This window comes from Xyrauchen texanus, chromosome 9 (genome assembly GCF_025860055.1).
Source record: "Xyrauchen texanus isolate HMW12.3.18 chromosome 9, RBS_HiC_50CHRs, whole genome shotgun sequence".
Lineage (NCBI taxonomy): Eukaryota > Metazoa > Chordata > Actinopteri > Cypriniformes > Catostomidae > Xyrauchen > Xyrauchen texanus.
Window position 1 is genome coordinate 44,815,680 of NC_068284.1, and position 27,254 is coordinate 44,842,933.

Here is a 27,254-nt window from a genome sequence, read left to right on the forward strand (position 1 = left end):
GCCACCGTGCCTTGTAAAAATTGTGTATGTTTACCGTTACTATATTGTTACATAAAACACAACCTACAGCAACAATTACTTGCTCTGAGAAAAAATTATATAGAGAACGAGCGATTTCAGGTTTGGGTCCAGTTGGGGCTGAAAGTTTTACGGTACCAGTATATTTATGCAATAACATGAAAATAGATTATTAACAACTACATCCCTCTTAAAAGGAACAGAAAAGCAAAAAGGAAAATTCTGTCATAATTTACTGACCCTTGTTTAATTTCAAACCTGTATGATTTCTTTTCTTAGTGGAAGACAAAAGGAGATGTTAGGAACAATTACTTTCATTGCATAGTTTTTCCCCATTCAAAGAAAGTAAATGGCCTGACATCTCCTTTTGTGTTCCACAGAAAACAGTCAGTCATAGTTTTCAAAAGCCGTGGGGGTGAGTAACTGATGATAGCGTTTTCATTTTTGCATGAACTATTTCTTTCATTTCTGGCCCTGATCTGCAGCCACAGTGCGGATTTAAATCACTGCAGATTGTGTGATTACACAGTGAGGGAAAAGTCACATGGCTGCTTCTCGAAAGCATGCAAATCTAACCAGTAGGCAATTTGCAGCATGCTTTAACCACAGTGAGCTGTTTGAGCGTATCAGTTACACACAACCACAGTATTTACATGAGTTGTAGAGATTACCTGTTGAGGTTACATGACTTATACTGGAAGAGCTCAGGCACGCTTCTTTATAAAGGGAGTTTTTTCATTGACTGAAAGAACTCTAAATGGTCAATGTGTCTTAAAGGGATAGTTAGGCCAAAAAATAAAATTCATTCATCATTAACTCACCCTCATATTACAAACCCATTTGACTTTCGTTTTGGCATTGATTGAAGTGTCAGACATACAACCCAACAGCTTCCACAATGCAACAAGACAATACACAGACTAAATATTAAGGACATTGGTAAGGCAGCTACATGGCATTACCTTTTGCACATTTTAAAAGAGGAATCGCTTAAGACAAGGCAAAATGTTTTGATGGCATGCTATGTGCACAATTTCCAACTCCAAGTTAAAAAGCACTGGTTTCCAAGCCAACAATGGACAGGCAAAGGTGCTTTTTACAACTTGCTTTAAGATGCAGTGGGCAATTCGTTTAAACAATTTGCCCACTTCAACCACATTCGGAAATCCTGGTCGAAAACGTATGTGCTATAGTATAAATGCTGATCTGTTCAAATGCGTTCAAACAGCAACAAAGCACCGCCTACACACCTGTCAATCAACAACTTTGGTAAAACAAGAGGTTTAAACTTTGCAGGTTGTATGCGGCTTTAAAAGGAAATAACAGTCCAAAAATATATTTTGTCCGAAATGACATCATACCCATTCATTCTTCGATTTCATATGAAGTATATCGGGGCCTTAAAGCAGTCATTTCACCCTCAATTTTACAGAGTAGGCTATAAATACACACTACTACCTTGTGCATATGTGTGTTCATCAGTTACTGATATTATTTTAATATCTCCATGACTTGGAAGTTTCAAACCAGGCTCCACTGAGGATTGTGACCCATTTTAAGCTGTTAAAAAGAGTGACCAGATTCGCACATTACTTGAAAAGCATCATCAGACATCACCTACAAAAGCATTGTGATTAAAAACATAGCCAACAAAGAACTTTATGGAAAACTTTGTTTTAGTTGAAGCCATTTAAAATTAAGGCAATAGTACAAATAGGTACAAAGATAGTATTTTTGAGTGAACTGTCATCAATTAAGATTAAGATTCAACTTTATTGTCATTGTGCAATTGTCAAAAATGCAGTTGTTTTCGCATATCCCAACTAAGCTGGGGTCAGAGCGCAGGGTCAGCCATGAAACAGCACCCCTGGAGCAGATAGGGTCAAGGGCCTTGCTCAAGGGCCCAACAGTGGTATCCTGGCAGTGCTGGGGCTTGAAATCCCAACCTTTCGGTCAGTAATCCAGAGCCTTAACCGCTGAGCCACCACTGGCCACATTTGCTACTCCTCATGCTTTTCTAACTTCTAAGACTTTCTTTTTGAGTGGATCACAAATATATGGATGAACTATTCTTTTAAAGTCCTGCTAGTTGCAACAATTACAAATCACTCTGTTAAGGAGAACAATAATAGAATTCTATTGTTTTACTGGCAGTAGAAACACCATTTAGCTCCTGCAAAGAGGAAATGCAACAAGCCTGACCTTGAACTATAATCCTCAAGAACTATTGAGCACAAATGTCATACAGAGTCAGATGACTGCTGGGGAACACTGTCTAAACTGTATTCACTATGTAAACAATTAAATAGAATTATGGTGTAACTAAAGATAAATCCAACAATTAAACCAACAAAAAAATAAAAACATTTTCTGAAAAAATGTGAGAGGTGCTTGCCCATATAAAAGCCAACGCCATGGCATTGCAATGTGGTTGCTAACTACTTACTGTCTTAAGTAAAAATAAAAACAAACAAAAAAAATTCCATTCCATTCCCAAAACCCACTATGATATTCTGGTCTTTAGAATATGGCTTGGGTCCCTTCAATCCAAGTCTATGGGATGTACCCATTGTACATGGAGAAAAATGTAAAGCCCTGTTTTACATTGACTCTGTGCACGTGTTACGAGTGTGCGATAGCTTGATGTGACCCAACGAAAGGTCCAATCTTGGTACACGATTCTTCAAACATTGCTCTTGACATTCTGAAGTGTTTAACTCACAGCTGGTTGTTAAAGAAGGTCCACACTATCCATCAGAACAGTTGAGCACAGGCGCTCGCAGGTATACTGAGATTGGTGGCGTGACAAGGCAGGCTTCCTCAAGATAATGTGCATGACGTCGTAGTGGATGGAAACGTGCACCGATTAAAATTTTCTTTAGTCATTTTTAGAAATGCGCTTACAAAATGTTAAACATTTAGAAAGAATCCCAGCTTATGATGTGTGGAAAACAGTGTCAGAAACCGTTAGCATTCTGAGCGAGTTTGATTCATAAATTGAAAATGTCTATTTTAAAAAGGCACAAAACAAATTATATTTACGGCTAAAGTATACTTCAGTTTTCCGCATGCTGCTATTTCAGTGCACACAGGGAGTGTGATGCAATTTTCGTCATTAGCACAGTACGGTCCATGTGCAGCCAAATATTTCTAGACACATGAACAGTCCGCACCTGTGCTTGTCATCTGCACATGCCCCTGGCGTTGACTGTACTAAAAGACTATCAAAAAGAAGCTGTAGTGTGATGGGGTTGATTGTGTCAATGGGTTCAGGGTCAAGAGTATACTGTGAAAGGCTGTGCACTTGTGTGAGAGACTCCATTTTAACAAAAAAGAAAGTCTAATTATCTACCAAATTACACAATTCAATAGCCATCTGATGTGAATTTATTACGAAACCGAAGACATCAGTGTGATACTGAGAACATTAGACTGGCTGTTCCCCACCTAACAACATAACAGTGCTCAGTCTTATTTCTACAATGCATTGCCTTCAGTCACATAAATCAATAGAATTTGCTAAGCCTTCTAAAAACAAAGAACTTTGGAGGCTAAAATGTGTTCGTGAAACTCTGAAAAATGTATGTAACCACCCTTTAATGTATACAAGCGCAGCTGCACTTATGTCAGGCGGACATAGAGTCAACATAAAATTTCTTGCGTGCTTTTTAAAAGGTTATTAATGAACTAAAGACTCCATTTTATTGGCATTAAATAAGTAATCTCTCAAAAGAACGCAATTCATCAAACTGGTTGCCTCATGTTTGCCAAGTTAAAGCTGCCACCTGGATGGTATATAATGTTAATGAATAGTGACTTGCAGAATGGTAGCTTATCCTCCTGTTGTTTCTGTGAGTGACGGAGGGAAATGCTGAAAACCAGGGACACAACATGCCTCAACGCTGCTACAGGAAAACAGGAAATGCTGCTGGGACAGAGTCAATAACTGTTGAAGAGGTCCTTTCCTTTTTTTTTTTAAAACAGCAATGAAACAACACTTCATATTGTAAGACAGAGGTTCTCAACCAGGGGGCCGGAGCCCACTGTGTGAAGCCTCTGCAAACTTCCAAAGGGGTATATTAACTGACTCAAGTCAGTTAATATACTAGATTATAATATTCGAACTGCTAAAAAACCTTTAAAAATCAAGGTGTTCAACAAGTAAACATATTTCTTATTTTAATACAATAACTCCCATTAATGACTTGAAACCTCTGTAATCACAAAATGAATCATTATTAATTATTTTATCAATTGATATTCCTAGTTTGTCAACAAACAAGCAGTTTTGTCATAATTACAGAAGAAATACCGTAACTTAGCTCACATGGGGGCCTTTGAATATAGTCAAAAATGTTGAGAACCACTGTCATAATTGTCCATGCTTGTCCAGTAGGGCTGAAACGATTAGTCGCTGTTATCGACAATGCAAAATTGTCGACAAAAATGTTCGTTGTCGAATAGTTGTTTGATCTCATTTAACCCCTTGATACGCAATTTCCCCGCAGGCGGTAGTGACGTCACTGCTTACATTTACATCATTTACCGTCTATAAATGTGATTAATGTTAACAAATTATACATCTTGTCAAAGGTCTAAGGGTTCAACATTGATATCCGATGTCTGTTTCACGATAGCAATGCTCCAGAAACAGCAATTTAGTTATTTGTGCCAGGAGAACAAATTGAAACATGCAATATCAAAACAGGACTTCATACATTTGTTATGAAAGCGCGATCGCCAGATGAATCCAGTTCGCCACACTTGGGTCAATTGTCCATGTCAAGCGTTCATTGAAAAACATCCAATTGCACTTTTTGTCCATAAAAGTGATAAATCTGAGAAATATTGATATATTCTGCATTGTTTACCTGAGATCTCGCTTGAAAGATTTACCCTTCGTCATCGTTCTTCAACAAACTGCAATCTGAGCAGCATTCACGTTGTAAAACTGTTTATTATCTTATATATTAGAGTCTCATAAACAAAACGAGCCATCTCCAAAGTCTATTGTTTAAAAATGGGGCGTGGTTTTATTCATAATAGCAAAGCAGTGCCGTCAGATTTTGTGCTGTCTTGAAAGGCGGCGACTTAATTTTACTCTGTAAACTTCCAGCAATTTTACAGCGAAAAAAGCTGCAGGAACCTCATTTTTTATTCGATCATCTTCAAATTTGAAACGTAACTTCAATGAGAACATTGTATTTCTGGGTTTTCTTGGCACTTTTATTATTGTTTTTATGGATTATAAAAACATGTTCAGCACAAATATTTCCATTACTATAAACTTCAGCTTCTCTAACTTTAAAAAATAACAACATATATTAATTCTGAAACTTGGGAAATAAAGCCCAAAGTGTCTTCTTTCAAAAGATACTACAACTGTGTCCATACTCCAAAGGCTCCAGTAAATACAACCATTTAAGTTCAGGTGTGTCATTTTCATGGTTTGCGCTCAAAAAGGGGGTGCGTATCAACAGGTTAACGTAACATGAGATCACATTAAACTGTAATGATGACGTGTGAGAGCAGCTCTCCAGATCGCGCCTAACTAAGGTGAGGATGAATTACACAGATCACAGATCTGATGCACTCTAAATTTTTATGGAAAAATACAAAGTAAGGAAATACAGAAGAACTCTCATTGTGGAATAAGTGGAGCTGCCGCTGAAGCAAAACTTGCGTGTCGAGCGTCTTAATAGGAAACACCCTAGTGTTACATCTCAAATGCAGTTATATTTAATGTGTAACTCTTTATTAAAGTTAATATAATACGGAAACAGATCATGTAAATAACTACACACTCCAGAACTGGCATTTTTCTGTGCGGTCAGCGCCTCTTCTATGAATGTCCCGATCTGAGGGGGAGAGATTGAAACTGCACCCGGCTGATGCACACTCAGTCACGAGGACGCTCGTCCCTCGAGCCCACACTTCCTAAAGCTAGATTGTAAAGTGATGGCTTGCGACTTGATTCAAAATAAACGTCACTGTGCATTTCTTATTGTGAAGAAAATTGGCAATACGCAGCTTTATCAATAAGAGAGAGTTTTCACCCCATCATACACGGCAACAAAATACGTTTTTGATTTGTTTTTGTTTTGGCTTGTTTTCCAATATAAATATGCAAAACTGTTTTAAAATAAATGTACATTTTCTTTAACAGCTATACTCGAGAAGAAAAAATTGTTATCTGAGAATTTTGAATATAATATTAAAAATACAAATATTTGAAAATATCTAAAAATCCTTAAAAAACAAAAAAGCATTCAGATGAGAAGCAGCATATAAGATATTTAGACTTAATTTTAGAGAATAGATCTTGAAAATAAGTACATTTTGTCTTTAATGCACTCGCAGAATTATAACAAAGTAAAAAATACATTTATATACAAAATACACTTACTGTGTATTTAAGATATGTTCTTTTAAACCAAGTGTAAATATCTTATATGTTGCTTATCAAGTACATTTTGTTTTAAGGATTTTTAGACATTTTTAAATGGAAAACAAGACAAAAACACTTGATAACAGGATTTTTTGCAGTGAATTTCTTTACTGAATGAAACTTAGAAAAAGTATTTTTCCCCCTTTAATTCAGTGAATGTCATTTAGAGGTATTTTTAAAAGATGATTTTGTCCTCTTTATTGTTAGTAAGCACGTTTAATACAACCTTTTAAGTCGAGACACAAGCTGAATAATCGGTTAAGAGCTGATGATTAATCGTTGCAGTAATTGCTGAATACTCAAATAATTGTTCTAATAATCGTTAGATTAATCGCTTATCAAAATAATCGTTAGTTGCAGCCCTATTGTCCAGACGGGTTTATGCCAAGTAGTGCTGGTTTGATACTAAACATACAGTACTTATGTTTATTTAGCTATTTATTGTATTTTTATTCATTCTTTATTTAAATGGGTATCGGTCTGGCTCCAATTAACAATATATCTGAATTATCATGGTAAAAAAGGCAGCAGATGTTTGATTCTCCCATATATAGCCTCTCCATGATTTGAAATGAAGTGCCTATAATGTCACGTAGCTAGTGCTTTTTTATGGGTAAAAAGAAAAGGAGACCATTCATCAACATGCACACGCTGAGTCCACTTATGGTCTTAAGCGGTTATATACCTGCATGATGGACGAAGCTGAGCTACAATCACACTGTGTGCAATCATTCTGGCAATATTACCACAGTCTTTTATATCCGTCTCTGTGTTGTTAACCTGTAAAGCTCATTTGGAGCACGCCACACACAGATAGGGAGCAGCATTAAGACATTAATTATTTTATCTCTTCCTTATTCAGCCTTTGGTTGATTTACAACATATCTGCCTTTAGCATTTGCAATATTTTTTGGGAAAATTCTAAAAAATAAGTGGTAAAACGCAAATTAATCTGAAAAAACACCCAGACCTAGGTGGTTGAGCAAGGAACTCTTGCTTAAAAGGTTCACCCAAAAATGAAAATCCTCTCATGATTTTCTTACCTTTAACTGTACGTTCACACCAGAAGCGGCGAGAGCGTCAAAATTCACTCTGGCTGCCCTGCCTTCAACGCTCGAGGACGCTCGTGGACGCTCTGACGTAGTTGAAATAGGCGGCAACGTTTGTTCAGAATGCTTTGTTTTGTGAACTATATTTAAAGGGGACGCAATTTAAACATCCAGACATGTCGACCATTTACTTTTTGCCGACCTATCACAAGTAGCATATATCCTCATGAACTCTTTAAAATGTGAAAATAAGAAATCGATAGATGGCAGTAAGTAATTAAAATTATAGTTGTTTGTTATAAAAAATAAAATACATTTGTAATAATAACTGTGGTCTTGGTCATATATTACAGGGCAACCCGTCACGGCAATAATTCGTTTCTCCTCCATTTTATCTTCGGAACGAATGTTTGGTGGGAACCAAAGTTTACACGGTTATGTTCTCTAGACTTCGCTAGAGCGGAGCACTTCTATATTCCAATAGGTTGCCCCGAACCGCGTCACAGCTCATTACCATAATGTTGACTGCACTTGAACTTCCATCTGACGCCCACGCCGCCCAAGACTCGCCGCGCCGCTTCTCGCCCGCCGGAGACGCTGGCTGTCATTGAAAATGAATGACTTCCGGTCGATTTGACGCTCTCGCCGCCTCTGGTGTGAACGTACGGTAAGCCATCCCAGATGTGTATGAATTTCCTACTTTAGCAGAACTGAAATGACGATTTTTATAATCAGCTCTGTTTGTCCATACAATGCAAGTGAATGGATAACATCAGTTTGCTGTCCTTTGACTGTCCAAACGGCATATTTAGGCAGCATAAAAGTGACTCCAGTCGATCAATTAATGTCTTCAGAAGTAAATCGATAGGTTTGTGTAAAAAATAAAAAACAATTAAAACTTTATTAACTTAAATATGTTAATTAAAAAAACTGATATTAAAAAAATAGTTTCCTGCCAGCAGTCGATGAATCGTTGCTGTTGCATGACGAAAATCGCAATGGCACGATCAAGCGAGAAGTCGGAAGTAGAGGTCGACCGATTAATCGGCCGATTTTTTGCATTTTTTACACAATCGGCATCGGCCAATATCCACGCATATCAAGCCGATTATTAGGCAGGCGCATCTGTGGGCAGCCTAGTGTTGTTGTGGAACACGTGTTCGACGCACACTGCCCCTAGAGTCATTTTCCAGCAGAGTGAGCGGACCTCATCCAGTGCCTAAGGAAGGAGCTAAATTCCTTGGAGAAAACAGTAAGGATTAAATTTGTATAACTTCTTTAGATTTAATTAAAAACTTTTGATATGTTACTGCCAACTTCAAGAAAAAACGTGACAAACGCGATAGTTGACATGACGTTCGGCTACTTTGGATATTGATAGCGTAGTTGAAGTTGCATTATCTCAGCAGAAGGGTTGCTATCATGTCACAATAAGCAAGCAAGAATTTTGCAATTACAGATAGTGAATCTGAGACTTTTATTTGTTCTGTTTGTGTGTCTTATATTTGAGAGGGTTGTCACTCAATGCAGATAAATAAGTAATAAAAAAGATACCAACGCAGTATAGGCTATTGAAGGACTGGCTTTGGTAAGCTCGGACGTTATCGGTTCTGCTGTCGGTACTGGAGAAATTAAGAAAATACATTCTTTATTGCTATAAAGAGAAAGTTATTTTATCTCGCCAGCCATTTCTATGTATAATAATATGAAACCATTTGTCTGTGATGCAATTTAGCTATTCGCAGTCAGAGAGAGAGAGAGAGAGAGAAGGTGTGGTCTAAAAAGAAATCTAATAAAGTAATCAATTGTAAAATAACACTGCATAGTTTATCATAGATAGATTAATGCTTATTAATGCAGAAGTTATTCATTCAAGAGCTGTAAGTGATTTTCTCTTTGCCTTTTGTTGTTTGATTCGCAGTAATGGCTCAATCGTCACGTTTAATAGACAGCTTCCCCTTTAAGACCGAGTTCAGATCTAATAGGCTCCTGATGCAGCATATTTTCTCCCCAACTATTTCCATAACTACGTCCATTTAAGACATAAACTGTGTTTAAGTGAATCTCCAAGCCGGTCGTTTTGACATATTTTTGTGTATAGTTGATCGTTTAGACGCATGAAACCCAAAGTAGCCTATACTTTGCTTGTCTCTTTGCGGTGTGTTTCGGAGCGCGCGCCGCCTTGGGACCGGTATCTCTTGCGCTCTTTTCATTATTAAACGCGTCCCGCAATTTAGCAACAGTAGCTAGACTGTATTTTACAACAATCACCGATCGTGCTGATTCTGACGTTAATTTTGAGTTTTAGGGAGAAATGTCAGTGCACCGCTGTGAAGGGAAGGAAGTTGTGCTAGACAGAATGCGGCTTATGTATAAATATTCTTTTTATAATCTTTGGAAGGCGAAATCTAAAATAAAATCAGACTAATAATCACAGATCTAAACCAGGCTATGTTTGAATGTTTAGTTCTGTCACTCATTAAGCTGGGCTCGTGTTGGGCTCGTTTTGTGCTCGCTGTGCGCGAGATCTCTCTCTCTCTCTGACTGCGAATAGCTAAATTGCATCACAGACAAATGGTTTCATATTATTATACATAGAAATGGCTGGCGAGATAAAATAACTTTCTCTTTATAGCAATAAAGAATGTATTTTCTTAATTTCTCCAGTACCGACAGCAGAACCGATAACGTCCGAGCTTACCAAAGCCAGTCCTTCAATAGCCTATACTGCGTTGGTATCTTTTTTTATTACTTATTTATCTGCATTGAGTGACAACCCTCTCAAATATAAGACACACAAACAGAACAAGTAAAAGTCTCAGATTCACTGGCTGTAATTGCAAAATTCTTGCTTGCTTATTGTGACATGATAGCAACCCTTCTGCTGTGATAATGCAACTTCAACTACGCTATCAATATCCAAAGTAGCCGAACGTCATGTCAACTATCGCGTTTGTCACGTTTTTTCTTGAAGTTGGCAGTAACATATCAAAAGTTTTTAATTAAATCTAAAGAAGTTATACAAATTTAATCCTTACTGTTTTCTCCAAGGAATTTAGCTCCTTCCTTAGGCACTGGATGAGGTCTGCTCACTCTGCTGGAAAATGACTCTAGGGGCAGCGTGCGTCGAACACGTGTTCCACAACAACACTAGGCTGCCCACAGATGCGCCTGCCTAATAATCGGCCTGATATGCGTGGATATTGGCCGATGCCGATTATGTAAAAAATGCAAAAAATCGGCCGATTAATCGGTCGACCTCTAATTGCATCACAAACCGTTTTGGTGGGGGAAAAAATAGAATATTGAACGTAACAGTTTGCTTAAAATATGCTTAAAAATCAAGACTTTTATCAACGGTTGCTTCCTAAAAACACCTTTGAGGAAAAAAGAAAATGCATCATCATCTTCAATATCAATGCTTTGGTCACTAAGGATTACACAGCACACAGTGACCACCAGCAAACCAACATCCCTTCTGGGGGGGATCAGCATCCACAACACAACATACGCTATTGACCAGATTTGCTAGTCCTTGCAATCAAACCTATAGATGGTCACCAAATATCACCAAATTACAACAATGAGCCAATTGACCCGTTGCTAATCCCTGCCTTAAAAGCATTTCTGACTAATCCTGTTTTAGCAACTGTTGCTGTCTGACGTTTTTCTGACAAGTGCTTGCTTATTTCCCCAAGGAGAGTCTACGGGATTAATGCGTGTTTGAGTAGTTCAATGCCAAATTTTATAGAAATTATACACACGAGGTACCTACATGAGGTTTATGCTTTCTTTTTAAAATAAGTCTTTAAATAAATCTAGAGAAGCACATGCTGTGAATTAAACATTCCCAAATGAACACGTATAACATCAGCAAGGACACTTTTCATTCCAAAGCTAATAAATTCACATTAATGAATTTATCTATCAATTCAGGTCTCAGTATAGACGATAGTAAATAAAGAGTTCACAGCATCATAGTAATGTGTTATGAGATATTATGAGCAGTAATAACTTACACTAATGTTATCAGGTGTGTTATTTGCAACAAATTTCACTTTTCTCTTTTTAGGTTACTGTGATAACCCTTTGCCTTAATTCACACTCTCCACAGTTTTCAACCACAAAACATTTAACAATTTATTTAACAATTAAAAATAATCCTTTCTGCATCTGTTGACCATTGGGCGTTCCAATATCTCCCGTTAATTTTTATAGAAGTGGCCCGTCTCTGGCAATGGTAACCAAGGGGGGTGGAGCTTAACGAATGTTAAGTCATGTTAAGTTAAATCTCTCCATTATACAATTTTATAAAACGATTGGGGTGTGAACATGTATCGTCGAGCATCTGTTAAGAGCGCTGTGAGCAGGTGTGAACTTGAAATAAAATGCTTGCTATGGATGAGATGGCAAAGAGACTGTGGTTCCAACTATCTTCCAGTATCTTCTCACTAAAAGCTCTCTTCCTATCTTATCTGATCATTCCCTTTAGTGGGCTGCTGTTTCTATGGCCTACTTTCTGAGGAAATTTATCCGTTAAATGTGTCAAGGATAAGAAAAGAAAAAATGTACGTGTGCAACATGGCTGACAGGAAAGGCTATTCAAGGTGCGCAGTATATAATTAGCTACATGCTTCCATACGGACTGATTTTTTTGGTCACCAATTAGCATTCATTGTATAGTCTGGCTTAGTAAGACTATAGAAAAAAAGAGAACCGAAAATCATGGAATGATAAAAGGAAGATAAGACAGCATGACATCTATCACGATGATGCAGGAGAATGGCACGTTATATATACTGCCACAAGCTGCGGGCAAACTCAGGTCAGTCAAGCACCTTGAAGAAATGAATCAAGGTTAACACAGAACATGTCTAGAGAAAAAGAGACTGAAATATCTGAGCGGGACCATCTTCCAAAATCTCAGTCAAAAGGGATGAATATTCACTCATTTCTCAGAGTGTCGTGAGGACATGGCATCATGGCACGCATCGCTTCCGTTCTCACTAAGCTCTCCTCCGAGGCCACCTGGCCCCGTTTGGCTCGGAGCGCTGTGTGAGGCAGCATGTGCAATGAGGACAACAGCGCTCTCTACAGGTTGGCTGAGATGGGGGTTGCTTACGTAAGAGCAGTAGGGACTCACGGCTAATTAAAATCCAGCCTCATTAAGGAGATGATCACCTCCCATTAGGAATACTTCAGGATTCCACTGGCTTGCTGTTATGCAAAATCCTGATACTGGCCTTGAAGGAACGGTTTCGAAGCTGAATGAATATTAAAGGAATAGTTCACCCGAAAATGTAATTTCTGATTATCATTAAGTCTTTCCAATATGTTCTTTGATCACACGAGTACAATCAAACGACATTTCAAATCAGCAGTAAAATCTAAAAACAAACCGTTTTGGAGATTTTGGTCTTTCCCAATTCAAGTAGACAGAAGCTGAACTTGTATGCCGCTTGTTTACAAAGAAAAATAGCTGCCTGAGAGCGTTCAAAAGGTCGCGAGTGGACCGACTTGCTACAAAGACTTTGATTTTAATACATTTTATATAATTAAAATTGACTTACTGTGTGCAAAAACTTGCAGACCAAAAAACAATTACTCTTACTAGTCATTTTTTTCAGTGCACATCTTGAGCCATATAGACTAATTGTATGCCGTTTTTTTAGTTTGTATGTTTGAAGCTTGGCAGATGTGGTCACCAAGAACTGTCATTTCTTGGAAAGTGCTGCGTAAAGATTTTCCATTGTGTTCCACAGTAAAAAAAAACAAAATAACAGCATACATGTTAAGAACAATTGAAAAAAAAAAAAAAAGACAAAATTGACAGGATGTTGGCATGTTCAAGTCAAAGTCCTCTAATTCGACAGACTTTGATTAGGGTTTTTTCAAAATCCCTAACTCAAAACCAAAATTTCTGACTGTAACTTGTCCTAGAGCTTTCAAGGTACATCCACCAAACTTGGCACCGTCCTACAGACTGATCTGACTCCGGTTGCCATGTCTTTTCCTTACGGTTTTCCCATAGATGACAATCAAATATCCAGAAAAATCCCACAAATCAAAAGTTAAGTAACAAATGAATATGTAAACACACACACACACACACCTAATAAGTTTTCATTTAAAAATGCATTAATTTGGCTACGTTTATGCCACTCATAAAAACTAGAATGTCGTTTTCCTTCACTGGAAGGAAAGTATTTAGAAAACGCTTTGGAAAGCGATGCCGTCAGGAAACTGAATACAGAGCTTTCAAATGAAAACACAGTGAGGGTGCAATTGAGAAAATAAAACAGTCAACATTATGACTTAATAGGCTGATAAGAATAGCATAACACATCACATTTTATTGCAGAATCTTAGGGAAATCTTGTGGATTCTTTGGAATTTTCATTGAGTTTCCTAGTTCCTCATAGTGATGAGGTGAAAAATCATCTCAGTAATAATCAGTATTGTCAAGCAGATATCCACTTCTCTCCAAGCACAGAAGGCGGATGGGTCTGTGATAAACTCCGTCTATCAGCTCTCCTAGCATGGACAGGAGTGACAGGAAGCTTCACTCCAGCGTTAGACAAGGCAGGCAAAGTGGTTTGTCAAAGAGGCATAGTTAAGACTACATTGCCTTATTTGACCATGACGGATGTCGGAGGCTAGCATCACATATAGATCTATTATTCTATGCAATGGCTCACAATCAAACAAAGCCCTATGTTAGTGTGCGGACACCTGATGCACACACTGTCCAAGAGTTTCAACACCTGCCAGGTTGAAGTCTAAAGTCCAAAATCTCTTGTTTGCGCTACCCCTGAAAATGGCAGCAAAGCTTTGCTTGGGAAGCAGAAGGGAGAAGCCATTGTGACTGATCAGAGAATTATTGTAGTGTTGCTACCAAAAAAATAAGTTGATTTTAAGTTGGAATAGTCTTAAGGGCTACTTCCCAAGACTGTTTGTGAAAAAACAAGAAAGCTGTATCTCGGGACCACTACAATTGAAAGTGAAAGTGTGTGTAGAAGCCAAGGCCCTTCCAGTAACATATTATGTGGCCATCCAAAACCAGTGTTTAATCTTTACCAGGACAGCCTAGAACAAAGCGCTCCAACATAACTACTGCCAATGCTGACACATTTTCAACTATGCTAATGCACACACACAACACCCCCAATCCATTTTTCCGTGCAAATACACAGCTTAAATTTGCTTGTTGTTGGGAAACAAGAACTGATTTTTAATCAGAAACTGTTCCATTTATTAGAACAGTGTTTCTCAATCCATTCCTGGTGGACCACTAACACAGCCTCCTGTATCGAACACACCTGATTTTACTGATTATCTAATTAGTAGAGTGCTCTGTGATCTGAATTTGGTGTTTCAAATAAGGGAGACATCCAAAAAGTGTAGAGTTAGTGGTCCTCCAGGAAAAATTGAAGCAACATCTCAAGACATCAGCCAGGAAATTAAAAGCTTGGTCGCAAATGGGTCTTCCAAATGGACAATGACACCAAGCGTACCTTCAAAGTTGTGGCAAAATGGCTTAAGGACAACAAAGTCAAGGTATTGGAGTGGCCAACACAAAGCCCTGACCTAGATAGAAAATGTGTGGCCAGAACTGAAAAAAGCATGTGAGCAAGGAGGCCTACAAACCCTCTGTCTGGAAGATTGTGCCAAAATTCCAGCAACCTTTATTGAGAAGCTTGTGGAAGGCTACCCAAAAAGTTTGCACCAAGTTAAACAATTTAAAAGGCAATGCTACCAAATACTAACAAAGTGTTTGTAAACTTCTGACCCACTGGGAATGTGATGAAATAAATAAAAGCTAAAAAAAAAGAACACTCTACTATTATTCTGGAATTTCACATTCTTAAAATAAAGTAGTGATCCTAACTGGGTCCAATCCAATGAGAATTGCATTACTTATTTCCAATTTACGGTTTTCCTCCAAAAGTACTAAAATAATTGTTACTGTTAAAAACTGGAATCGTTCAATTATTTACAAATCCCATCCCTTTTGTTGCAGTCTACACAATTTTGATTCTTGCCCATCCAGGTTGAAATTAAAAGTTGCAACATAATGCAACCCTGTGGTCAACTAAATTGACAATTCAAAGAGTCCCGAAACGAATGTACAAGCTATAATTGCGGTTTACAGCTAAAACTGCTGCAGTGGTCATTTAACTCAACCTTGTAAAATGTTCAAAGTTGAACCCAGAATAGTGCTAGCCTGTCACCAGAGACCCTTTTACTACAACTCACCTCACTCATTTACTGGAAGATGACCACCACAAAATATCTGCACCCGTTAAAGACCAGTATCCTCTGATCAGGTTGCTAAAAAACAAATTCTAAATAGTTTAAATCAGTTCCACAACAACATCTATTCCAACAGAAGATATTTCAATTGGAAGGAAAAAAATTCTGCCTTGAATCTGTTTTGACAAAGTTGAGACAACGACAAGGCCCATCAAGCCTGGCCCATCCATAGTCTGATAAGGGCTTCAGGACAGAACAGGGGCAACGCAGACTGTTGAGACTGAGAGAAGGGGTGGGGTGCCCAGCTCAGTGAAGCGAGCAGCAGAATGAATGGCACTGGCAGGGTGTCAAGGCCCGCTCTGCCAAACTAAGCCATCGAGTTGCTGGCGAGCAAAGGTTAAAAGGGTATACTGAAGAAGCGGATATCGACTAACACGAAAGTGTGTTAAAAAGCACTGAGTAACACAACAAATTCATTGTTGGCTTTTGAATGGAAGTTGTGTAAACTGGAACGTGATCAAACATGAATCTACAGGAGACAAAATTGTACTTCAAGCTTAAATACAGCAGTATAACAGTACCAGACCACTTTTTTCAGCCATCTTGGTTCCGTAAGTATTTTTCCCATTGATTTATTCGGGATTTCATGAAGAACTTCATAAAAGAGTTCTAAGCAAAAGTCAAACCAACCAGCTCTGAGTTTAATCACAACATTATAAACTTTGATTTGAAAGTATTTGAAAATCGGTAAAAATAAACAATGGTGCAAGACAGTGTTCTTAAAGTCTTTCATAAGGGAATGAAATACAATCACTTGAAGCATTATGAATGCCATAATCGTATTTATTGATTTGAAGTCGATTATAAGTATAGAAAAAATATAGTTTGATTTGATTGCAAAATATTCAGATATTCACAAATACAACAATAATTTGACAGTCTAGAAAGACCTACTCAATTCTAAGAAAATAACTTGAATGGCCACTGCACTCAGTTTGAACTGCCCATTACATAATTACAACACAAGTGTCAATTGTTTTAAAATTAGTACTGGTAAAAGCATCTCTATGGTTCATAAAACAAGAGCTAACATTAAGCACATGAGTATGTCATTAGGAGAGCATCACTTTAATTGGAAAGCATGCATGAAATTTAAACTTCTGAAGATGTCATAATGTGAAAGCAGATTGAGAATGGTTTTTGATTAATGGTTTCTCAAAAAAGCAATCATGCAAACAGTAGTGTGTATTGGCCACAGTACTGCAGAGGGGCTCAAAACCAAGTGAGGTTTAGTTGTGGTAATGTTATGCAGCGGTCACAGCAGACATACTCCGGGAGAACCGGGACACGATCAGACGCATAGAAGTTTCTTTCAGCGTAACAAGGTTCAAGTTTGGTTAATTTGTATAGCGAAAAGACCCTTGACTAATTGAGGATCTAAACAAACATCACAGAATAACCTCTTAGCTCAAAACAAAGAATACAATCTTCAAATCAGCATGGTTTCTGGGAAGTAGAGAAAATAGCATTTTTACATTTAGTTCTTATTATTTATTTAAAAAAGCCCTAGATTGACATCATATCCTGTTGCCCATATTTGTTGTGGTGTCGAAAGTAATTTCTCAAGCTAAAGAGAAATGATGGAATTATTTTTGTGCCTTAAATTTTATTTGAGCGCAAATAAAAATGTTTGCTCAAAACGAGTTCTTTGAAAAATAATACATTGCTTTTACAATAACGTGTGTGCGAAATACCTTTTGGTGCGCTCAAAATATCCCCTTGCGCACAGGGTTAAGCCACAAAAATAATGCACCTTATAAAAGTTTAAACTAGTAAAACCTTTGCAATCAGATAGATCAGGAGTACATACTACTGTAATATTTCTGGCCCTTTAGAGCCCACAAAAACATGACATTAATTCTCCTAACGTTTTCAAGTCAATCAAAAATATTATGTTTACAGTCCAAAATTCTCTGTGCATTAACTGGTCCATCTATCACATAATAAATGGCATAACATTTAACACAACTGACCATTCAGATTTCAGTTCAAGAGGTTGCGCCTACATGACAACTGTCAGACATCAATTTCTTGAAGGACGACAACACTGACCACATTACTTTGGTGCTATGCACAGACAGCATATACTTAGCAGGTAATTTATCAAATTTATTTTCAAATAAATAAGCACTATTGTAATGCAGTCACCTCAGAAATCCTACAATGCATCAGTACGCTTGCTTTTCCAGTATGCAGAGCAGTGAAACTAGGACACTGTCCCAGTATGGTTCAGCAGCAAGCACAAGTCACTAGGTTAGACTTCTTTTTCACATTCTAAAAAAAATGGCAGAAGCAGCCCACGTTAGGACAAATTCTAAATTTCTCAGAATTTCAATAAGTCAAGAGTGAATGTGCTCTTTCTTGACAATGTGTTGAGTGTATTAGCTGCCTGTCGGTCTAATTGTATGATGCTATGAAGCCACATGCTGGTTTCCATCCAAAATGTTTAGCATTTTTTAAGCGCATTTCTAAACATTTGGCTTAATACAAACTGTTGCACGTTTCCATCCACTACGTAATGCGCATTATCATGATGGAGCAGCTGAATGACCTCTCCCTGCTTTGGGGACAGTTTTATTTGCAAGATTTACATTTTACATTTATGCATTTGGCAGACGCTTTTATCCAAAGCGACTTACAGAGCCCTTATTACAGGGACAATCCCCCTGGAGCAAGCTGGAGTTAAGTGCCTTGCTTAAGGAGACAATGGTGGTGGCTGTGGGGATCGAACCAGCGACCTTCTGATTACCAGATTACCAGTTATGTGTACCACTACACCACCACCACTCCAAGATTGGAGCAAGTATCTCATTTTATTAAATGTATCCACAAGACACTGCAGAATAAGTGTAATATCTGATTTAAGGTGGGCTGAAATAGCTGCAATGCCCACACACCGCCAGTCTCCACATACCTGGGAGCGCCCGCTCTCAAAACTGTTCTGGCGGCTTGCGAGGACCCACTTTATCGACCAACTGTGGGTTAAACAATCCCGAATGACAAGCGCTATGGTCAAAGAATTGTGGGCCAAGGTCGGACCTTTCGGTGGGCTAGTCACATCAAGCTATCGCACACTCATAACACATGCACGAATGGTCAAAACACATCATCGTTTTGCGAATAAACCATTTCCATTACTGTAATGAGCATTTTAACTAATGAAAACTCTAGAAAATCCACCTCCTCCTAGCTCATTAAAGTGTAAGCAAATTTAGAAAGTTTATTCGCATATCAAGCATTTCCATTCATGTTTCTTAGTGCGACTTCTAAATGCGCCTAAAAATTGTTGGATGGAAGCCCACCTACAGAGAAGATCTAAATATAAATCAGATTGAGAAACATTAATTCCATTGCATTCTGTGTCCACCTACTTTCCTGACATCAATTAGAGACTCATGACAAATGGAATGGTTATCCTAGCCCAGGCACCATCATTACAATGTGATTAAATTTGCAACAATGAAGTCTGAATACATGGTTGCCAAAACAGCCACATAAATATCATCAAGAGAAAGAATCATTTTTTTTTATCTGGACTAAGATAAAAAAAATCCTGGATGATAAAATTATATCAAAGGCTGGTTTCCATGAGAATATTTTTTTGTTTGAACAAAACCTGAAAAACCACATCTAACAGCTGGATTTCATATACAAAATATTAAATACTGGACCATAAGAGCTCATCCTTCATATGCAAATGATTAACTAATATCTAGGGCTGGGCAATATTGCTCAAAACCTCAATAACCTTAGCCAATTTGAAGATTTTCAATATAAAACTATTTATTTGTGTATTTGCTCTGAAATGATTCAGATGAACCTTTTCAAACAAACAGCCATTGATTGTAAATACTTAAGATTCACAATGTGGACTGCAAGAAGTACAATACAGTAGTTAAAAATAATCACTCACTTTTGCTAAATAAACACAAGGAATATCTCAAAGAATTGCTTTAGTAATAAACAGTAATATAGTAATCAAATAATTGAAACAGTTTGAATTGATTGGCAAACCAAATCTAATTTATCACAAAGGTAATTCAAGGGGGGGCGCAGAAGACTGACCCCTTCTCAAATCACTTTCACGCATTCAGCAAAAATAGTGACAATACACGCAAGAACCAATGTACCAGACGCACCTTGCTACGCAAGCTCGATTCCACGCATTGTTGCATTTGTTGCTTTGCCGCGGGGCGCTTTAGCGGATTTTCTGTTTTCAGTCAACAACTGTCATGGCGGCGCAGCAATTTGAGGAGAGTCTTGCCGAACAAGTTAGATTATGCAAACATTTACGACCCCTCGTCCCCTCTCTATTCGAATAAAACAGTGATTGAATAAGAAATTGCAGCTTCCCTAAATTCTGTAAACACTGTAAACACACGGCTTCAGAAGAATTGATATATAAGGCATGAATGTTTTTGTTGTTTCAAAGGGGGGCATGACCAAATCAATTTGAGAACCACTGGGTTAACCTATAAGGCAGTGATGGTAACAGCATTGGAAGCAAATAGGTGTTCACAAAGCCTATTAAGGACTTAGCTAAACTAGACTAGCCAAGACTTATCCACCGTTAGGCTGACAGTTTTAACTTATTTAGGATTGGCCATTAATAGGATGACTGAGCACCAACAAGCTGCTTTTTAATACTTCCTTTGGTTGCCCAGGGATAGTGGGAACGAGACAGGGAAAGAACATAACTTTGTACTTATTAATTCTTTAATAGCAGTAAAGGTCAAGCCCTTGTAGTTTCACAGAGGTCATAGAGCCACATAGGAGCTACTGTGCCCTGAGAATCATTCACTGTTACAGAATGGCTCCAGTTCCTCAGAGCTTTTCTAGAGTTCATGAACATTCTCATATAAAGCAGTGACAACTTGGGAGATGATGACTTAAAATGGAATATTCTGGGCAGGGCTGCACAATTAATTGTATTTTAACCACGATCATGGTTTCTGCCTCTCACGCTTAATAACCTCAGGGTTTCATAACCGTCTGCGAAATTAGTGAGCTAGCAATTACAGCCAGGTAAAGTTACAAATTGTTGTTCTTTTAATTTACAGACTGTGTCTATGGATGACAGACCAAATCACAAGTTATTTCAACTGACCCATCACGCTCTCTTCAGAGTTTGCCACTGATCATTCATTGTTTCACGTTCGAGCTGCACGCTCTGAAATATGGAGCTGCAGAAGTTTAAGAGTTGAATATGTCTTGTATGTGCACCACTCTGATCTGTATCATACATGACATCATAATGCGGTGTTCTGAGCTCGGTTCATGTGTGTCACTAGCATGTGCAGACTCTAGAGTTACTTCAATTGCACAGTTATGTAATTATAAATATGTTTGGTCATTACAAGTTTCTAAACAAATCTAAAAGCATTTCACCATGTATGGAAGGAGGAACATAAAGCTGTTGTCAACAGAAACAGTCTCCCCCCATTTTTCGCCAAAATAAAGGCTTGAGCCCATATAGCAATCCTACATGCTAAATTAGTACAGAAATATATTATTGATTATCATTTAAACCATTATCGTGCAACCCTAATTATTCCATCAATACAACTTGAGGTCAATCAACAACATTAGTGGTATTATGTTAATTACCACAAAACAAATTTCAACATCCCTTTTTTCTTAAAAAATAAACACCACAAAAATCGAGGCATTTATAATAGAAGTGAATGGGAGCCAATTTTTGGAGGGTTTAAAAAGGCAGAAATGTTAAAGGTGCAATATGTAACTATTTTCGTGTAACTATGTGTGAACGGCTTGTAATGCAATTAAAAAAATTAGCCCTTCCTGGACTTCCAAGGTTGCCTATTAAAGCCTGAAGACTGATTTTCATGCGAAGGGAGCGGGTTGCTTTTGCAGGGAAAATCCAAAGGGTGTGAAGTAAATTGGAGGTGTACCTATGGATGTATTTAAAGGCCAACCTTCAAACTCAGTGCCCCTTTGCTTGACATCATGGGAAAATCTAAAAAAATCAGCCAAGACCTCAGAAAATAAATTGCATACCTCCACAAATCTGGTTCATCCTTGGGAGCAATTTCCAAATGTCTGAAGGTACCACGTTTATCTGTACAAACAATAGTACGCAAGTATAAACACCATGGGACCACGCAGCCATCATACCGATCAGGAAGGAGACGCATTTTATCTCCTAGTGATTAATGTAGTTTGGAGGAGCGAAAAGTGCAAATCAATGCCAGAACAACAGCAAAGGACCTTGTGATGATGCTGGAGGAAACAGGTAGACAAGTATCTATATCCACAGAAAAACAAGTCCTATATCGATCATAACCTGAAAGGCTACTCGGCAAGGAAGAAGCCACTGCTCCAAAACCGCCATAAAAAAGCCAGACTACGGTTTGCATTGGGACAAAGATCTTACTTTTTACTTATCTTACAAATGTAACTGTTTGGCCATAATGACCATCATTATGTTTGAAGGAAAAAGGGTGAGGCTTGCAAGCTGAAGAGCACCATCCAAATCATGAAGCATGGTGGCAGAATCATGTTGTGGGGGTGCTTTGCTTAAGGAGGAACTGGTGCACTTCACAAAATAGATGGCATCATGAGAAAGGAAAATGATGTCGCTATATTAAAGCAACATCTCAAGACATCAGCCAGGAAGTTAAAGCTTGGTCGCAAAAGGGTCTTCCAAATGGACAATGACACCAAGCATACCTCCAAAGTTGTGGCAAAATGGCTTAAGGACAACAAAGTCACGGTATTGGAGAGGTCATCACAAAGCCCTGACCTCAATCTGATAGAAAATATGTGGGCAGAACTGAAAAAGCGTGTGCGAGCAAAGAGGCCTACAAACCTGACTCGGTTAGACAAGTTCTGTCTGGAGGAATTGGCCAAAATTCCAGCAACTTATTGGGAGAAGCTTGTGAAAAGCTACCCAAAACGTTAGACCCAAGTTAAACAATTTAAAAAGGTAATGCTACCAAATACTAACAAAGTCCATGTAAACTTCTGACCCACTGGGAATGCGATGAAAGAAATAAAAGCTGAGATAAATCATTCTCTCTACTATTATTCTGACATTTCACACTCTTAAAATAAAGTAGTGATCCTAACTGACCTAAGACAGGTGAAGTTTTCAACAATTAAATGTCAGGAATTGTGAAAAATTTAGTTTAAATGTATATGGCTAAGGTTTATGTAAACTTCTGACTTCAACTGTAGCTTTACCCCCAAAAAATCTGTAAGCGTCTGTATTTTATAACAATTAAATCATGTTGACACGCATATTGTTTACATCTTAAAACTTAATTGTCCCTATTCACTTACATTGTAAGTGCTATACTGTAAAACAGATAGGAGGGACATATCGAAATACATTTGTGTGGTAACCAACCAAGTGTGCCGCACAAGCCCTCAAAAGTGAAGCCAAAACGTCTCGATCGCCCCCGGTGACTGGTCCTAGTATAGGTCATAAACCCCGCCTCCCCATGTTATTCAACGGGACGTGAGACCTACTAAACAATTAAATTACACTTCACATATCTTTTTTCCAAAGATAGAAACTACAGTAAATGACAGAAACTATCACGTTGATGTAATTTCAAGTGTTTGTTTTCAAAATAAGTTTGCTTTTAGTTATTTGATGCTATAAAAACGGTGCTGTGACATCATGATTGGCAGCTGTGATTGACAGGTTCTCTGAGCGAAGTAGTCACTGAAGCACCAACTGACTTTTTTTTCGGGATCATCGGAGGACTGAGGAGATTGGAGCTTTAAATTTAATATCAAAATTTCTATAATTCATTATTTCACACCGTCATAAGTCAAAAGTCAAAAGTGCAGGGGCGTGTCCTTGCGATTGATTCAGCGAGAGTGAGGGCGGGGCCTTGATTTCGCAGCTTTACTTCCTGCTCACTACTGCGCAGGTCTGGTCCCGAAATCACAACTGCGCAGACTCAAGTCCCAAGATGTCAGCGCCATATCGGGACACTGGCGGCTTCAGTTCTCACCAATGGAAAAGAGCGAAGGTACGTCGTCCATCTTTTTTTTACAGTCTATGTAACCAACATTATGCCACATGCTGTCGACTGTACTGATCCCGGAATATTCCTTTAAATGAAGGGTACTGAACAATAATCATTCATATAGCTACGATCACCAATGTTTTACTACCACACGAATGTGTAAACATCCAAACGATGTACAAATGTATCTATCCTTTTAAAACCATATGAAAATATTAGAGGCACAGTTTGGTTATGGACCTAATAACCTGGCAAGTACACTATAGGATCTACTTCATTTGAAAGACTATAATCCATTATTCAACTCCCATTACAAGTGTTCAAGCAACTGGACCACATTACAGTAAAGAATTTCACAGACGACTAAAACTCACACTTCTGTACGTCTCTCCCTATCTGTCTTTTTCATCAGCCCTCTTTTTCTTTCAATGTTATGATCCATTTTATTATGAGTAGTTTTATGGTTTCCAAGCGGAAAAGCAGTCCTGACTAATAGGAAATGAATGAAGGCTGTCCGTGTCAGATATCACTGCTTACCAACTAACTGAGTCATAGAACGAACACATCTTGCTTGATAAAGCACCCAAATCTCCTTGCTTGGGAGTAACAAGAGTCCAGCGTGCAGAGCACTCACGCCCTCATAAGGCAATAACTGTCCACCATTTTGAGATAATTCAACCCAGTAATAAATGTAAAAAGTGCTATGGTGACCCAAATTTGACAGGTGGCAATGCTCCCAAGACGTGCAAGCTGATTGATGTTTTACACTCACGGCTGATGCTTGGGTGCTAATTGATTTCTTTTCTCATTAATTTGAGGATCATCAAGGGAAAAACATGAACTGCGCCTACAGAAAAGTGAGAAGCAAAACTACAAATCTTTTCATCTAAACTTTCATCACTCACAGCAATAGCTAAACATTCAGCTGACCATTTCCCAACCCTCAATCTGATTTTCCTACGCTTTCAATACTTTGTCCGCAAAGATAAACGCTTACATACTTTTACCTCGCCATTACCCAGTGTTGGGTGAAATGCATTACTAAGTAATTAATTACATTTTACAGTGAAAAAATAAAGTATGGGATTGCTATACATTTTTCAGTAATTTAATTACTTTAATATAATTGTGCTGCTGTATAGACTATAGAACAATACTATATAAAACGATAGTGATTTTAAAATCGAAATGTAATGTCTTATGTTAAAATGTATGTTTTCTAAATAAATTAAGCCCCCTTAAATTCTTTGGCCAGTTCATGAATCATTTATTTGAATTTATATGATCTATTTGAAAGAATTAAAAGAACAATTTCATGTCTATCCTTTTATTTTTCATCTGGTCGAGGTTGGGTTTTTAGAACGTAATTAGTCATAAGTAATTAATTACTTTTCAGACAGTAATTAGTAGATAGTAATTAATTACTTTAGTTAAAGAGTAACTCACCCAACACTGCCTTTACACAAACCACATCATCATTTCATTTGAACTTAATAGACTAAATAAACGTATAGATTTTAATTAAACATATAGACACTCAACACCAAGTACTGTACATCCTTCAAAGCAACTTTTGATTGCACATTTGCATCCATGTCTATTTGCAGGCAACCAGATTGCTATGCAACTTGTGTCTAGTGGCATGCAAATCTTATAGGTTGACTCAATGAGAACACAAACACAGAATTGACAGCTGAAAAACAACATGGAAAGCATGTTATCTTATAAACAAACTAGTCACTAATGGTGTGTAGGATCATTTCTCCCACACCATCAGATACATAAGCATGCCTCTGACATACACTAACATGTATACGCACATGTAAACGTATAAACACATAAGAGCATGCTGAGATTTGTGTGGCGTTGCATGCAAGGCCCTGTCCACGATGCTAACGCATTAGCATGATGGCTAACGCTGATAGCACGCAAACATATTTGATTAGATAAAAAATTGACTAACCACAAAAAAATAATGCACACAACACAAATCCACAAATGGATAACGCATTGGCAGCGTGTTCGGTGCACCTCATGTCAACGTTTAAACCACGGTTAGACCTGTCGACTGGCTGTTTATGTATGTATGTATGTGTGTGTGTGTGTGTGTGTGTGTATGAGTGAGTTTAACTGCGGCGGGACTCGTACCGAGCAGGAGCAGCTTCAACTCCCGCCTCGCGTCGCGCTTGTCCCGGCGCAGCTGCTTATCGATCTCGGCGTTGATTCGTTTCGACTCCTTGGCCTCTTCGCTCAGGCAGCAGGCCATCATCGACTCTAAAGTCATCCCCACTGCTTCTCTGTCCACAGCCCGGCCTCTTCGGGGGCTTCAAAAAACGAGAAAATACTCCAAAAATATCACTCAGTCCGGTTGTTCGTTGAAAATGAGGGGTAACAATGAAATAAATCCCCCCAATCCTCCAACTCCGAGGAAAAAAATATTAAGAAGGAGGGGAAATTAGAGGGAGGTGAGGAGATGATCTGAAGGGGGCAGGGGCGCTTCGCGGTCTGGTTTCAGTACTCTCGCGGTGAGCGCGAGCCTCTACCCCGTGTGCGGACACAGCAAATCACGGAGGTAAGAGAGGAAGGAAAACCCGGGAAGGTGAGGATGAGGAAGGGAGGGCCGCGTCGAAGAGGAAGAGGAGGAGGCGGAGGAGGTCCTGGAGCCTTATCTCGCAAATGATTGAAAAATCCAGGGCAAACTATCCTCGCGTACGTGCGACACTCCCACAACGGCACCGCGCGGTTCACCACCAACACGGGTCCCGGTGATAACGGGACAGAGTACTCAGTCGCGACATCCACTTCCCCCTCTTTCAAGCCTTGTCCACCCCTTTCAAGCGGAGATCAAATGATTCCGAATCGCTTCACAAATACTTGGTGTTCATGCCAAAGAAAATTTCCGTTTGTTGTTCTTATATCATGAAAGTCCTCAAGTCACAATTCCTGAAGATAAAATCATGTAGAAAAATTCCTGGCGAAAAAAAAAAAAAAGGCCCGTTACCTTTAAAATTTTGATTATGCCACTTTCCCCCTCAGATGACAGCAGCGTCTCCTCCTACATCAGCAGAGCAGCACGAGCGCACACAAGCGTGATGTCAATATTTTCACGGCCGGGTTGATTGACAGGGAGAAAAGGCTTGAGCGCAAGTATGTATAGCTGCAGACCGGAGACCTCCAAGTGGGAGGGGCTCCCCTCAGAGTAGGTGGGGCTTATAGAGCAAGTAGGCGGTTGCTTCATAATGGGAGGGGTTTATGCCTCAATCCCTATGAAAAACAGATGAAAACTTGATGCAAATCAGTTTGAACACTGAAGTCGCATATTTTGCCATACGTGCACACGTTGATGGTATTTCATTAAAACAATTAGGTTGTAATGTAATTATCACACAACTGAAAACAAAATATTATACCTGGAGATTATTAAAT

The 27,254-nt window shown here is 38.5% G+C and overlaps 1 protein-coding gene across 1 annotated transcript in view; it reads right to left on the reverse strand.

Annotated features, from left to right (window-relative positions):
- Positions 1-26,798, reverse strand: part of LOC127649351 (guanine nucleotide-binding protein G(q) subunit alpha-like) — a 62,242-nt gene extending 35,444 nt beyond the window's left edge. The window contains exon 1 of the mRNA XM_052134406.1: positions 25,977-26,798. Coding sequence (XP_051990366.1) covers positions 25,977-26,112 — 136 coding nt within the window. The 5' untranslated portion in view covers positions 26,113-26,798. The remainder of the gene's footprint in view (positions 1-25,976) is intronic.
- Between the last annotated feature and the right edge of the window lie 456 nt (positions 26,799-27,254).